Genomic DNA, 14,175 nt, shown 5'->3' on the forward strand with positions numbered 1-14,175 from the left:
CACGGCTACATCATTAAACCCACATACCAAACAGTCTCTCAGATCTGATTACAGGTTAAACCAAAGTCACATGCCTCTGCCCATCATCTTAACCTTGTCAAAAATCCCAATACAGATTCCCCTCATTCTTAAATTGCTGAGTAAAACTGATAGCATCTCAGATATAGACTGGACCTGGGGTGTAATATTCCTGAACTAAATACTCAACTCTTGAAAGGTTTTAGTATCTGGTGCCTCCGGAAACATGAGGCTCTTAATAACCGAAGAGCTGCAATTCCACAGACCGTGAGGAGAATTACTCATTGCTTTTCATCTGCCCCAATGTCATTTTCCCAAAAAAAACACATTCTTTCCACATACTAGGCCCAGTCTTTGATGACAGGATCAAATGAGTTAAGCTTCCCAAATAAAGGCATGATGCCAGAAAAGCTAAGCCCAACTCAAAAGATGACTGTTGCCATTGAATTTCTTCAGGAGCAATTTTTTTTCTCTCATTATCACTGCAATAAGTCCACAGAGGCTGTTTTCCCGTCACCAAGTCACCCTTGATTTACAAGTATAATACACACTGGTCAGCTTCCTCAGAGCCAGCTCTCCGACTGAATAGAACCTTAGATACCCGTTATACCTGTCAGCCAAGACTCCCTGATTGGGGCTGTTAATCTGGTCCAATCAGGGAGCACATATTCCATGATGCCCATCTGGCTAACCTTGTTACAAACACTGCAAGATATTGAACAATGGCTGTTGTAAAATAAAAGATGATTGAATTATCTAATAAGGGCAAGTCATTGCTGAAGTACTGCAGAGTTGACCAAAAGGCTCAGCAATGTGAACTACACACTTAAATAATGATCAGACAAATAGACATATGTCAATATTACAGTAGTAAATTCTATGTCTCATGAAACTGTTCATGTAGAAAATACACATTTTCTAAATTAAAAATTCCTGAGGATCTTAAATAAATTGACAAATTCAATGGAGAATTCTGAGTTAACCTGCAGTGATTTAGCCAAAATTATTAATAGTGATTACATCATGCGGCATGAGGGTCCCTGATAACTCTCTCAATGAAAGGCTGATCTCCAGTGCAGGGAGAAGGGAATAAGAACAGTAATACTGCAATGTACATGCCATTTGAGGGCAATCCATCTCAGCTCCTTCATGCAGTAAACAATCTCAGGCTATTCTGGAAAGATGCCACTACATCTGCTGTGGAATAATGATGCCCCGCTCTGGATACTATTCCGTGTAAGGTACTGGCTCCACAAATGTCTCATAATGTGTCTCATAAGAATTGCTGTGAATGGAAAAACTCTGTCCGATTCTAGTAGGAGCTGGCAGGACATGACGGAGGCCATTATGAACTTGCAGCGAATAGGAAACTGGTTAAAAGGAGTCTGAATTGATTGTCCTGGATATTTTGCAACTGATTTCTGCTCAATGAGTCAACAAATTAAATCTTTGGAAAACATACAATTTGACCCACATGATTGATCTCAAAGCTCTCTCGGTATGACAGCAAATGGAACAATGGGACTGCTGGCTTCCAGCTCTAATGCGGTAAGGAAATATTCTGCAGCATCTTCATTTTTCCCTTGGTCTTGTAGCACCTCCCCCAAACTGTTCCAGGCCTCGTGGGATGTTGCCTGAGCCTGAACAGCATCTCTCAGAAACTTCTCTCCCAAACTATTCCGGCCCATTTTGTGCAGTGCCCTTCCCTATAAAAGAATAAAACACAAAGATCAGAGCGTTATGCAGAGAATTAACATAAGTTATAAGGCACAGCAAAATGAAAAGCACGAATTTGTCAAAGAAAATACTTGCATTAACGGAGCATCTTTCATGTCCTCAGGACGTTTCATATCACTCTACTGTTAATAAATTACGTTTGAAGGCTTGAAACATGTAGGCCAATAGAGCAGCTATTTGTGCACACCAGCTCCCACAAAGAGCAAGTTGATAAAAGCTGTGTGTTTGGTGGACCATGGCAGACAGGACAACAGCAAATATCCATGGTCTTCCTTAAAAAAATACGATGGGATGTTTCACTGACAGATTCTTGGGAAGGGAGATGGGGATTTTAATCAGAACTAAGGATTTGGGTGCAGGGGGATTAAAATCTTAAAATCTTGACCTAGGACCACCCATTTCCATTTTTAGCTGAGTTGAGAAGATGGTGAGAGAGAATTCTGCCCCGAAGTAGCGGGTTTGCACCTGTCATGCCTCACTGGGGCAGCTGGAGTTCAAGCCCTCACTGTTCCTGGAGTTGTTAAAAAAAGTTAAAGGTACACAGAATTTTAGATTTTCAAACCCTGGCTGACAGAAAACATGGACCAGGTTTCTATACTTAACGATTATTGTTTATTACAAGCAATCAGGCTCAAGATACAGATAGTTATTTACCAATGTAAAATTGTGTAAGTAAAATTCTAATCCCCATATAAACTCCCTTACACACAGACACAGACAGAAGGAAAACATATGGGTGTTATGGATGGAACTAAAGATTGGGAAGACTCCTTAACACTGTACGATCACACTCTATCCCATTTGCAATTTTCAGATGACTTTCTGAATTGCAGCTAAAACAATGTTTTATTAATGATCATGCATTGTTATATTGTAATTTGTCCATACTGAGCCAAGGTCTTGTCTTGGTCTTGTCAGGAATTACTATGCTGTCTTGCATGTTTTGCACTTTATGCTGCCCTGACTGTACTCTCGTGCAGTCTGTGTGTTCATATAGCACCTTGGTCCTGGAGGAACGCTGTCTCATTTTTATTGTACCCGCTGTATATGATAGAATGACAAATAAAGTTACTCTCTCTCATAATTTAGTGGTCCCTGAGATCATTCTTCTGATTCTTGTGCTGGTCAGAATGCTGCTTCTCAATCTTCCTTTATTGGAAGTTTTCATTGGTTTGCAGGAATTCGGAGTGTCTGGTTCACTTATAAAGTGCCTCTGACTTATCAAGTAAAAGCCACAGCTTTCAACAACAGCTGAAGGAAAGATAAACAGCTTACTACAGCCTTCACGTTTTATTGCAGAGAACAGAGGTAGCTCCTGAGTTTGAGGAGACCTGGTGATTTTTCTGTATTTTGTTCACAGCTCCAAGCTGTTCGGCTCTCTGACACCAACCTCATAGTTGTTACCATGCAAAGGCCTTTGTCATCAATTATAGATGAACTCATCAACAGACCAAACAGTTACTTGTAGCATCTAAAACTGCATCTGTCCACATGACTTCAGTTCAAGTTTGTCTGCAATCTACATTGAACAAGCAGCTGTGTAAACAATGCTTGCACTAGGTATCAGGTCACTTGCTTGCAAAATAATCAGCAATCCTTAGTTTTTAAAGCAGTTATTTTCTTATTTTAGGCCACAATTAAAAATACAGGGGGAAAAATGGCCTTTACACACTTGAGATATTGTAAGGTAGCAAGACTACTTCAGTCATCTGCAAAGTGATGGAAGATGTTGACAATGATACAGTGTTCACCCATATATGGACAAAAGACCTGACTTCCAGTAACAACTGACAGAGTGTAAAACTTTTCAACAGGGATCAGGAGAAAAATGGCAGCGACTGGAGACATACCTAACACAAAGGAAGATAGTTGCGATCTGTTAAAGGTTAATCATCTCAAGTTTAAATGTTTTGAAAGTTGGTGTCCATTCTAGATTTCTGATATTAAAAATATCAGGGAATGTTGGGACAGTACAGGAAAATGGCACTGAGGTAGAATATCAGCTCTAGTTGACTGACAGGGCAGTAGGAGGGGCTGAAAGACCACTCAATTTCCTATTTTCTATGTTCAATTCTCCTATTATTGCACAGTGATCAGTTCTATTTGCAAGTCCAGACAATGAAACAATCCATGTCCATATGCAGTAAGACATGAACAACATCAGGGTTCAGGCCGATACATAGCAAGTAATGTTAACCATAACAAGTATCATTCAATGATCGTTTCTAACAGGAGAAAATCTAACCACGTCCCTCAGCATTCATCATCCATCAACCTGTGATGAGATTGAGGGGTCACCATTGATTAGAAACTTAACTGCATGAGCCATATAAATACTGTGGTCAAAGAACAGGTCAGAGGCAGGAAATTCAATGGTGAATAATTTGCTCCTTGACTTTCCAAGCTTTTCCAACATCTACAGGCACAACCAGGAACATGATGGAAATCATGAAATACTCTCCATTTGCCTGGATGAATGCTGCTCCAATAACATTTAAGAATTCAACATCACTTAGCACAAAGCAACAGCTTGATCACCATCCCAGTAACAAGTTAAACATTCACTCCCTCTACCTTGACCATGGCTACAATGTGTACCATATTTAAAATACACTGGAGCAACTGGGCAGGGTTTCTTCGATGCACCTTGCAAACCTGAAACCTCTATTGCCTATGTAGGGACATGGTAATGTCACAGACCATCCAGACTTCAAAAGGCATTGTCATTTCTTTATCAACAAAACCCTGCAATTCCTGATCAAACAGTGCACAAGAGTAACTTTATCATACAGCTTATGTTTTAAGAAAGTATTTCACCATATGTTCAAAGGCAAATAGGAATGGTCAGTAAATGCTGGACTTACCAGCCGCACCCACAGAAAAGTCAAGACCTCTCACAAATGAAACTCTCTCACTCTAAGAAGCCACAAAGACGTCTGGGTAATGGATTCAGTCCAAAATTCTTAGCTTCAAAATAGCAGCCTACAGTGGTATGCGTACATTTCCGAAATACAGCAGGAATGAGTCACTCTATTTGGACATGCATAATCTGACTCTACAGAGAAGTAATTCACCACTGTAATTTCAAACCTTCAACCTTTCACAGTTGAAGCAAAGTTGGGTTTTATGTAACTCTCTCCCTTTATAAGTGAGTTTTCTTAACATCCCCCATTTATCCTTTCTTTCTACCAGGCTAGGAGATTTCATTAACCAACTAATGTAATAAAATTTACTGACCCATTATTCTCCTTTACATTTGATCAAGCTGTAAGCTTGGCAATTTATCATGTTGCAAGTAACATCTGTGTGTTTAACTCCATTTCTAGCCTTTATTATTTACTTATTTGCAATATCTGATTATTTATCATCTATTACAATTCTTCTCTATCCTGCTGACTAGCCTCTCAAAGGACTATAGGAATAGGATTAAGCATTCAGCCTCTTGAACTGTTCTGCCTTCAGTTCAATGATTGGAATGGTAGCACAGTATAGCACAGTTGTTATATAACTGGATTAGTCATCCAGAGGCCCATACTAAAGTTATGGGCAGGATTTTAATTCCAGGATCAGGTCCTTGTTGTTACGTTAATTTCTGGGTCCAGACCATATTACCTCACCGAAAATCAACTTAATCACCTCCCTGCAAATTCCCCTCCAAGCCACTCATCACCCTAACTTGGAAATATATTATTGTTCCTTCAATATCATTGGGCCAAAATCCTGGAATTCCCTTCCTAATGATATGGTTGATCTTCCTACAGAACATGGACTGCAGTGGTTCAAGAAAGCAGCTCACTGCCATCTCCCAAGGATAACTAAATGCTGGCCCAACCAAAGATGCCTTCACCACTATAGTGAATTTAAAAAAATCCATGAACTCTCAAGCTTTCTGGAATGAAGACAGTAGGTGCATGGGGACATGCACCACAATCTTGATTAATAAATACACCACTACTGGGTCAAAATCCTGGGAGCAAGGGTACTGTGGGGGCACCTATGTTACCATTTAACATTGTAAGTATTGTGATTAAATCATTTCTCAATTTACTGAACTCTAATGAATATGTGTCCTTGTAAGTTAACCCATTAAGTTGATTTGTACTATACTTCCTCCAAGGCCAACATATCTATCTGAAGGTTTGGGGTCCAGGACTGAATATTCCACATAGAGTCTAACAAATACAACTGTACATCTGAAGCACCATTTTCACACCTCCATTCCAACCACCTTGAGATAAAGGCTTACATTTCATTTGCCTTTTTGAAGTCATACACTAGACTTAAATGCTGTGTGTACTGGGACAAATCAGTGAATTCTTTCCCTCCTCCACAGTTGCTCATTTCTTGTTACAAAGAAAATATTTGGATTTATTGCTTTCAGACTCATAGTGAATGACCTCAGAGATCCACATTTCAAACTCTATTTGTCATAGTTGTGCACATTTACTTGGTCTTTCTACATCCCTTTGTGATTTCCATTTCCCATCCACATGACTTACTGAGTCTCCCAACTTAGTGTCACCTGAAAACTTGGAAATACATTTATTTTGTTTCTTGTTTAACTTATTCATTTTGCGATTTTTCCCACTTAGTTTAGATTTAATTTAGTTTAAGATGCATTTCATTCTGACTGAAAATCAGTTGATATAATTGAATATCTAAAATTAAGGTGGGCCAGTTCACAATACTCCTCTGTAAGCTGATTTTCCAGTACATGTGACCCATGCTACTTTGACCTGCTCTTGTCCAGTGATGATCATAAAGTAAGGTTGACTGAAATTTGCCTTTCAAAAGACAGACTTTTTTGTTATACAACATTCCCAGCAGTTAACCTTAGAACTGTGCTATACTTGCTATCAAATTTCTGTCTCTGTTTCAGATTATATCAAGAGTAGGTGACATGGCACTTTACTCAATCTAATGGCACTTACAGTACAATCTTTAAGATGTTTGCAAGCATAAAAGAGTTTTAAGCTGTCCGACCTTTTGCTTCCAGCAACTAGTATCAACATTGACCGTCATGCAAGATTCAGGGTTAACTATTTTTAATTTGCTCTCAAATTAATTCAATTTCAGTTTAAAACCTTGTAATAGTACATTTTACTGCTCTAGTAGCATTTTCCATTCCCCAAAAGAGAAAAAAAATCTTGTGGTTTGTCTACACTGCCAAACTGGGGAAGTAGAAAGAGAGGACTGCAGATGCTGGAGATCAGAGTCAAAAAGTATACAATGAACCTAAACCTGGTACTATCTATTTTGTGATTTCTTATATTCGTCTCATGCAGTAACTACATAACCAAATACAAAACTACAGGAGAATTTAATCATATCAGTCAGGAATGGGTTTAAACCAATGCCTCATGTGTAAGAGGGTAATCTACCACTCCAGTCAAACAACAGAAGGCCTGACTGATCTATTAAACCCCTGTATTGCAGTCATTGCTTTTTGGATCAATAGACTGTTAGCTCAATTGGCAGACTAGGTTATATCAATTTAAATTTTATTTGCTCAATCTAGATGGAATTTTTTTGATTACTCCAGGGTAGAGGTTCTGCTTTGGATGTAATCTACAAATATGTTTAAAATTGTAGCTAATAGTCCTGTCTTTATTTAGTACTAACTATTCCAAAATGCTATGGTAACTACAGCTGAGCTTCAAGTTGCTGGTGTGTTGTTGAAAGAAAAGGTTGCAGAAACATTCAAAGTTCAAACATTCAGTTCAGGCAACACAGGTAAAATTGATATCATTACATGGTTTAAATTCTTGCCCTGTCTTTCCCTCTTCCCTCTTGCTTGCAACTATCACAATGGCCTCTCAGTTTAGAGTCAGTTAAACCTCAAACCATTCAAGCACAGTCAAATCTGAACAGGGGCCAAGGGTGGGAGTTGAACTTTGGAAGCACAGGAATGCAGTATTCTAGCCAACTCAGCCCCCCCACCCAGACTACAAATAATGGTACGTCATACCCAATAAACAAACAATGGTTGGAACATGAGAAACAGTGGGGTCTTTTGAGAAACGCAGGATCTTACGTTAGAAGCCTACTGAACTGAACAAAGCATTTTCAAAACCATACATGAAAGGAAGTCACTGACATTCTTTGAAATGAGTGATTTGAGAGTTTTGTAGCACTCCACGCAAGTTAACCAGTTATCTACCTTTCTGCTCGGATTGTAGGACACCAGACAAGGAAATTTAAAAAAAACTAAGGACATGAATGGAAATGCTGAAAATATCCACGCAGGTCAATCAGAGTCCAAAAGAAAATAACAGGTTAAACATTTTAGAGAATGCTTCCAGATTAACTGAAAGACAGCAACAGGGGTCAACTGGGTATATCTTCTTTGCAGTTCTGAAGGGATACTGTTGGGTGGATAGTCAATGCAAACAACAATTGCTCGTTTCTTTATATTCTCAAATCAACCCCAGTGGTGTCTTTAAATTAGTTTGTCTTTCTCCCAATACGTAAATAAACACAGTTCCAGGGAGACAATAGGAGCCTGAACTTGGCTTATAACTGCACCTCGATCTTGCATTTGGCTGCAAAGCTTCCCTCATATTTTAAATGCAAATCAGCTTTTAACTATTCATCAGGTTCTTGGGCTTTCATTTTACAAGATTAACAGTAAGTTGCTGTTGTTTAGAATGAGAGCTTTATTTTTCAAACCTGTCTTTTTTTTTGCTTCTTTTCCAGCTGACAAATGCATTTTCTATTGAGTCATTTTCCTTCTGATTCTGTGGTTCAATTGGATAAACAATAGTGCTACTTACTAAGAGGGCCTGTAGATGGTTGCTCTCCCAAAGCCTCCTGCCAGAAGCGCTGAGCCTCTTCTGTTTGACTTTATCAACCCAAATCTGTGTAGCATCTGTATATGACTAACTGGACCATAAATGGCTCCCAAATAGAGCAAGGCATTTTGTGACAATTACACTGTAATGTATTCTCTTTATTTTTATACTTATTCCAGAGAGTTTGAGAATAAAATCAGATAGCAGTACAGCAGCAATTTGAGTTATTATTCAGATGTGACACCCCTTACGTGTAGTGGTCATTACCTCCATTAGACATGACCCAGATTGAGAATGAAACAAGGACGGGAACTATGTTTAGGCCGTGTTAGAATAGTGACAGGCAGCCTGGGTGTTACAACAGCATTAAAACTAATTACTTTGAAATAGAATCAATGCTTACCATCCTCAAAGAGATGGCCAATATACTTCTTGTCCTGAAATAAGAACAGTAAGAGACACTCAGGTCTGGCAGCATCTGTGAAGTATGTTTTCCACAGAATCTGGTAAACTTCTAAATTTGTTCAGATCTTGGATTTCCAACATCCCAGTACTTTGCCTTTATATTGCTTGTCCTGCATGATAGCTGCTTGTGCTAAGGATTTCTTTCTGATATTGCATTAAGATCAGGGATACTTCTTGTACAGAGAAGATACACTGAGGCAAGCAGGAACAGAGCAGGGGATACTGGCAAATGCCTAGAATGCTAAAAATTGTGACTTGAAGCAGTAGTGGAAACAAAGTCAAATTTCATGGACATAAGTTCGGAGAAAGGAATAACATACTAATTCCCAAACGACGATTCAAGCTAACTATGGGTGGCAGAGAGAAGAAAAAGAGGGATTGTTTCAGCAACACAAGCTTGATGAGAGGGTCCAAGGTCCAATCTTCACAATAAGTACTGAGACAATGCTTTGTATGTATAATTCATTATAAAAAATGCTTTGCAAATAATTATAAAATTGAATTACAAAGGCAGCAGTAGCCTGCAATAAATACATTCCCCAAGCCACATTACAAAATGTGATTGGAAAATTATCTTTTTATTATATTTTACCCACAGACTGATTATTCAAATTCAATACTCATGATTTCAGGAAAATACATTAGATCAAATGCAAATCCAATTTCCCTGCCAATATCAGGCCATCATATCAAAATCAAAAGCAGAAGTTGCTGGAAAAGCTCAGCAGGTCTGAGAGCATCTGTGAAAAGAAATCAGAGTTAATGTTTCGGATCTGGTGATCCTTCCTCAGAACTGATGTAGCTAGGAAAATGTCGGTTTATGTGCAGAAGATAGGGTGGGGGAGGGGTAAGGAGTAAACAATAGGGTGGACAGAACCCAAAGAGAGAGAAGGACAGACAAAGGAGTGGATAACGACCTGACTGCGAGGGCAAATAGCTGTTGATGAGGACTGTTAGTGGCTAGCAATAGGCAGTATTTAATGGTAGACTGTGTGATAATGAGGGGCTAGATTAGAGTGGTGCTGGAAAAGCACAGCAGGTTAGGCAGCATCTGAGGAGCAGGAAAATCGACGTTTCGTGCAAAAGCCCTTCATCAAATAACAAAGTCTGGTGTGTTGGGTTGGGGGTTAGGACATGGGGGAGTTCAGGCCCTAAAATTATTGAACTCGATATTGAATTCAGAGGGCTGCAGGATCCCCAAATGGAAAATGAGTATTATTCCTCCAGCTTTGCTGGAGCACTGCAGCAAGCCTGAGACAGACATATTGGCCAGGGAACACATGGTGTGTTAAAGTGGGAGAGTCTAGATTAGAGTGGTGCTGGAAAAGCACAGCAGGTCAGGCAGCATCCCAGGAGCAAGAAAATCGATGTATCGGGCAAAAGCCCTTAATCAGGAATAGAGGCAGGGTGCCTGCAGAGTAGAGAGATAAATGGGAGGTGGTGGGGGGGGGTAGAAAGTAGCATAGAGTACAATAGGTGAATGGGGGTGGGGATGGAGGTGATAGGTCAGAGAGGAGGGTGGAGTGGATAGGTGGAATGGAAGATAGGCTGGTAGGACAGGTGATAAGGGTGGTGCTAAGCTGGAAGGTTGGAGCAGGGGTGAGGTGGGAGAAGGGGAAATGAGGAAACTGGTGAAATCCACATTGATGCCATGGGGTTGCAATGTTCTGAGGTGGAAGATGAGGCGTTCTTCCTCCAGGCGTTGGGTGGTGAGGGAGCGGCAGTGGAGGAGGCCCAGGGCCTGCATGTCCTCGGCAGAGTGGGATGGGGAGTTGAAGTGTTGGGCGGTAGGGTTGATTGGTGCAGGTGTCCCGGAGATGTTCCCTAAAGCGCTCTGCTCCGAGGCGTCCAGTCTCCCCAATGTAGAGGAGACCGTATCGGGAGCAGCGGATACAATAAATGATATTGGTGGATGTTGCAGGTAAAACTTTGATGGATGTGGAAGGCTCCTCTGGGGCCTTGGATGGAGGTGAGGGAGGAGGTGTGAGCGCAGGTTTTGCAATTCCTGTGGTGGCAGGGGAAGGTGCCAGGAGAGGGTGGGTTGTTGGGGGGGGCGTGGACCTGACCAGGTAGTCATGGAGGGAACGGCCTTTGCGGAAAGCGGAAATGGGTGGGGAGGGATAAAATATCCCTGGTGGTGTGGTCTGTTTGGTTTCCCAATTCCTCTGCCTCCGCTGTATCTGCTCCCAGGAGGACCAGTTACACCATAGAACACACCAGATGGCCTCCTTCTTTAGAATGCGCAATTTCCCTTCCCAGTGGCTAAAGATGCCCTCCAACGCATTTCATCCACATCCCGCCCCTCCGCCCTCAAACCCCACCCCTCCAACCATAACAAGGACAGAACACCCTGGTGCTTACCTTCCGCCCTATCAACCTTCACATAAACCACATCCTCCGCCGACATTTTCACCACCTCCAAACGGATATTAACACATCACCCTGTTCCCTGCCCAACATCTATGTCTCAAGCTTGCTGCAGTGCTCCAGAGAAGCTCAGCGCATGCTGGAAGAACAACATCTCATTTTCTGCTTGAGGACCCCGCAGCCCTTCAGATTCAATATCGAGTTCAATAATTTTAGGGCCTGAACTCTCCCAATGTCCTAGCCCCCTAACACACCAGAGCTGAAAATGTTTTGTTGGAAAAGCACAGCAGGTCAGGCAGCTCCACCCGAAACGTCGATTCTCCTGTTCCTTGGATGCCACCTGCCCTGCTGCGCTTTTCCAGCAACACATTTTCAGCTCTGATCTCCAGCATCTGCAGTCCTCACTTTCTCCCCTAACACACCAGGCCTTGTTATCACATAGTCTGCCATTACCTACTTGAGAGTGTGTTGCTGGAAAAGCACAGCAGGTCAGGCAGCATCCGAGCAGGAGGAAAATCAACGTTTCAGGCCGGAGCCCTTCATCAGGAATGACTGTCATTCCTGACGAACGGCTCCGGCCCGAAGCGTTGATTTTCCTGCTCCTCAGATGCTTCCTGACCTGCTGTGCTTTTCCAGCAACATACACTCAACTTTGATCTGCAGACCTCACTGTCTCCTGCCATTACATACTACATTTTGTTAGCCTCTAACAGTCTCCATTAACAGCTATTCACCCTTCCAACCAGATCATGATCCGATCCTTTATCTGTCCAACTGTTCTCTCTCTTTGGGCTCTATCCCTACCTATTGTTTACTCCTTACCCCTTCCTCTGCATATCTTCTGCATATAAACTGACATTTTCCTAGCTACATCAGTTCTGATGAAGGGTCATCACATCTTAAATGTTATCATTACTTTCTCTTCACAGGTGCTGCCAGACTTGCTGAGCTTTTCCAGCAACTTCTGATTTACAGCGTCCACAGTTCTTTCAGTTTTCATCATATCAGAATGTTCTAAAATATCACACTGTGCTGTGTTCAGTTAGCTCACACTGTGCTGTGTTACAGTTGGTATACTAAACCATGAAGTGGAGATACTGGTGTTGGACTGGTGATGAAGGAGCAGTGCTCCAAAACCTTGTTATTTTAAACGAACATGTTGGATTACAACCTGGAGTTGTGCGTCTTCTGACTTTATACTAAAATCAACCAAGTTCACGTTCTCTCACCCAATTTTAGAAGTCCAGTATTAAACACTGTCTTCATTATAAGCTCGCCAACTCTCACAGCTCCTTTGATTACACTTACTCAATTTCCTGCCCTTCTGTTCTCACCCCTTCCCTTCCCTTTGAAAGTTCCCTATTTCTTCACAGATGCTGCCAGGCCTGTTGAGTGTCTCTTACTGTTCTTATTTCAGGACAAGAAGTATATTGGCCATCTCTTCGAGGATGGTAAGCATTGATTCTATTTCAAAGTAATTAGTTTTAATGCTGTTGTAACACCCAGGCTGCCTGTCACTATTCTAACACGGCCTAAACATAGTTCCCGTCCTTGTTTCATTCTCAATCTGGGTCATGTCTAATGGAGGTAATGACCACGACATGTTAGGGGTGTCACATCTGAATAGTCACTCAGATTGCTGCTGTATAACTACCTGATTTTATTCTCAAACTCTCTGGAATAAGTATAAAAATAAAGAACAGAATACATTCTAGTAAAAGTGTTACAAAATAAAAACAAATGGCTGATGCTGGAAATCAGAAACAAAAAAAAATAAATTGCCAGGAAAACTCAGGTCTGGCGGCATCGATGGACAGAAATCAGAGTTAACATCTTGGACCCAAAATGTGAACTCTGATTCTTCTCCACAGATGCTGACAGACCTGCTGAGCTTACCCAGCAATTCCTGTTTTTGTTCATATTTGTTACAAAATGCCCTTGCTCTATTTGGGAGCTATTTATTGTCAAGTTAGCCATATACAGATGCCACACAGATTAGGGCTTGAAAAATCAAAAGGAAATGACTCATCTTGGTGGTCTTTCACAGCTTTTGGTAGGAGGCTTTGGGAATGCCTTGGGAGAGCAACCATCTACAAAGTTCTCTCACGAAGTAACACTATTGTTTTTCCAGTTAAACCACAGTTGGGAATGAGAAAGAAAATGACATATTAGAAAATGCATGTGTCAGAAAATGCATTTGTTCATCTTGTTCCCTTTCACAGAACCTATGTAATTGGAGGATATGTAATATCTGAACTTCTATCACCTTTTTCCTCAACATCCAATGCTTCAAACTTTTTTTTAATTTTAAAAATATATTTTATTCATAAAATATCTCTATATACACACATAGTCACAAAAGCAGCAGCTTGGTTCTGTACAGTAACATATGAAGAAACAAACAAACATCAGAGCTGAAAGAACTGCGGATGCTATAAATCAGAAACAAAAACAGAAATTGCTGGAAAAACTCAGCAGGTCTGGCAGTATCTGGGTACAGAAATCAGAGTTAACACTTTGGATCCAGTGACCTTTCTTCAAAACTTCAGAAGGGTCACTAGACCAAAATGTCAACCCTGATATTTCTCCACAGATGTTGTCAGACCTGCTGAGCTCTTCCAGTAATTTCTGTTTTTGAAACAAACTTTGGAATTTGTCTCTACCCAACAAACAAACCAAAAGCACCTCTTATTTGTACAAGATTATATATGAGGCATTGGGAGGGTCCGATAACTGAACAGACCGCCATTTAACTTTGGCAGAAAAGAGCTTGGACAGTGGTCTTTCCCCAGTGTAC

At 40.9% G+C, this 14,175-nt stretch overlaps 1 protein-coding gene across 1 annotated transcript in view; it reads right to left on the reverse strand.

Moving 5' to 3' along the window:
* Window positions 1-989: 989 nt before the first annotated feature.
* The window catches only part of LOC140482887 (tetratricopeptide repeat protein 7A-like), a 361,467-nt gene continuing 348,281 nt past the window's right edge, over window positions 990-14,175 (reverse strand). Inside the window, exon 20 of the mRNA XM_072580610.1 lies at window positions 990-1,724. Within this exon, the coding sequence (XP_072436711.1) occupies window positions 1,503-1,724 (222 nt within the window). The 3' untranslated portion in view covers window positions 990-1,502. The remainder of the gene's footprint in view (window positions 1,725-14,175) is intronic.

This window comes from Chiloscyllium punctatum, chromosome 11 (assembly GCF_047496795.1).
Source record: "Chiloscyllium punctatum isolate Juve2018m chromosome 11, sChiPun1.3, whole genome shotgun sequence".
Lineage (NCBI taxonomy): Eukaryota > Metazoa > Chordata > Chondrichthyes > Orectolobiformes > Hemiscylliidae > Chiloscyllium > Chiloscyllium punctatum.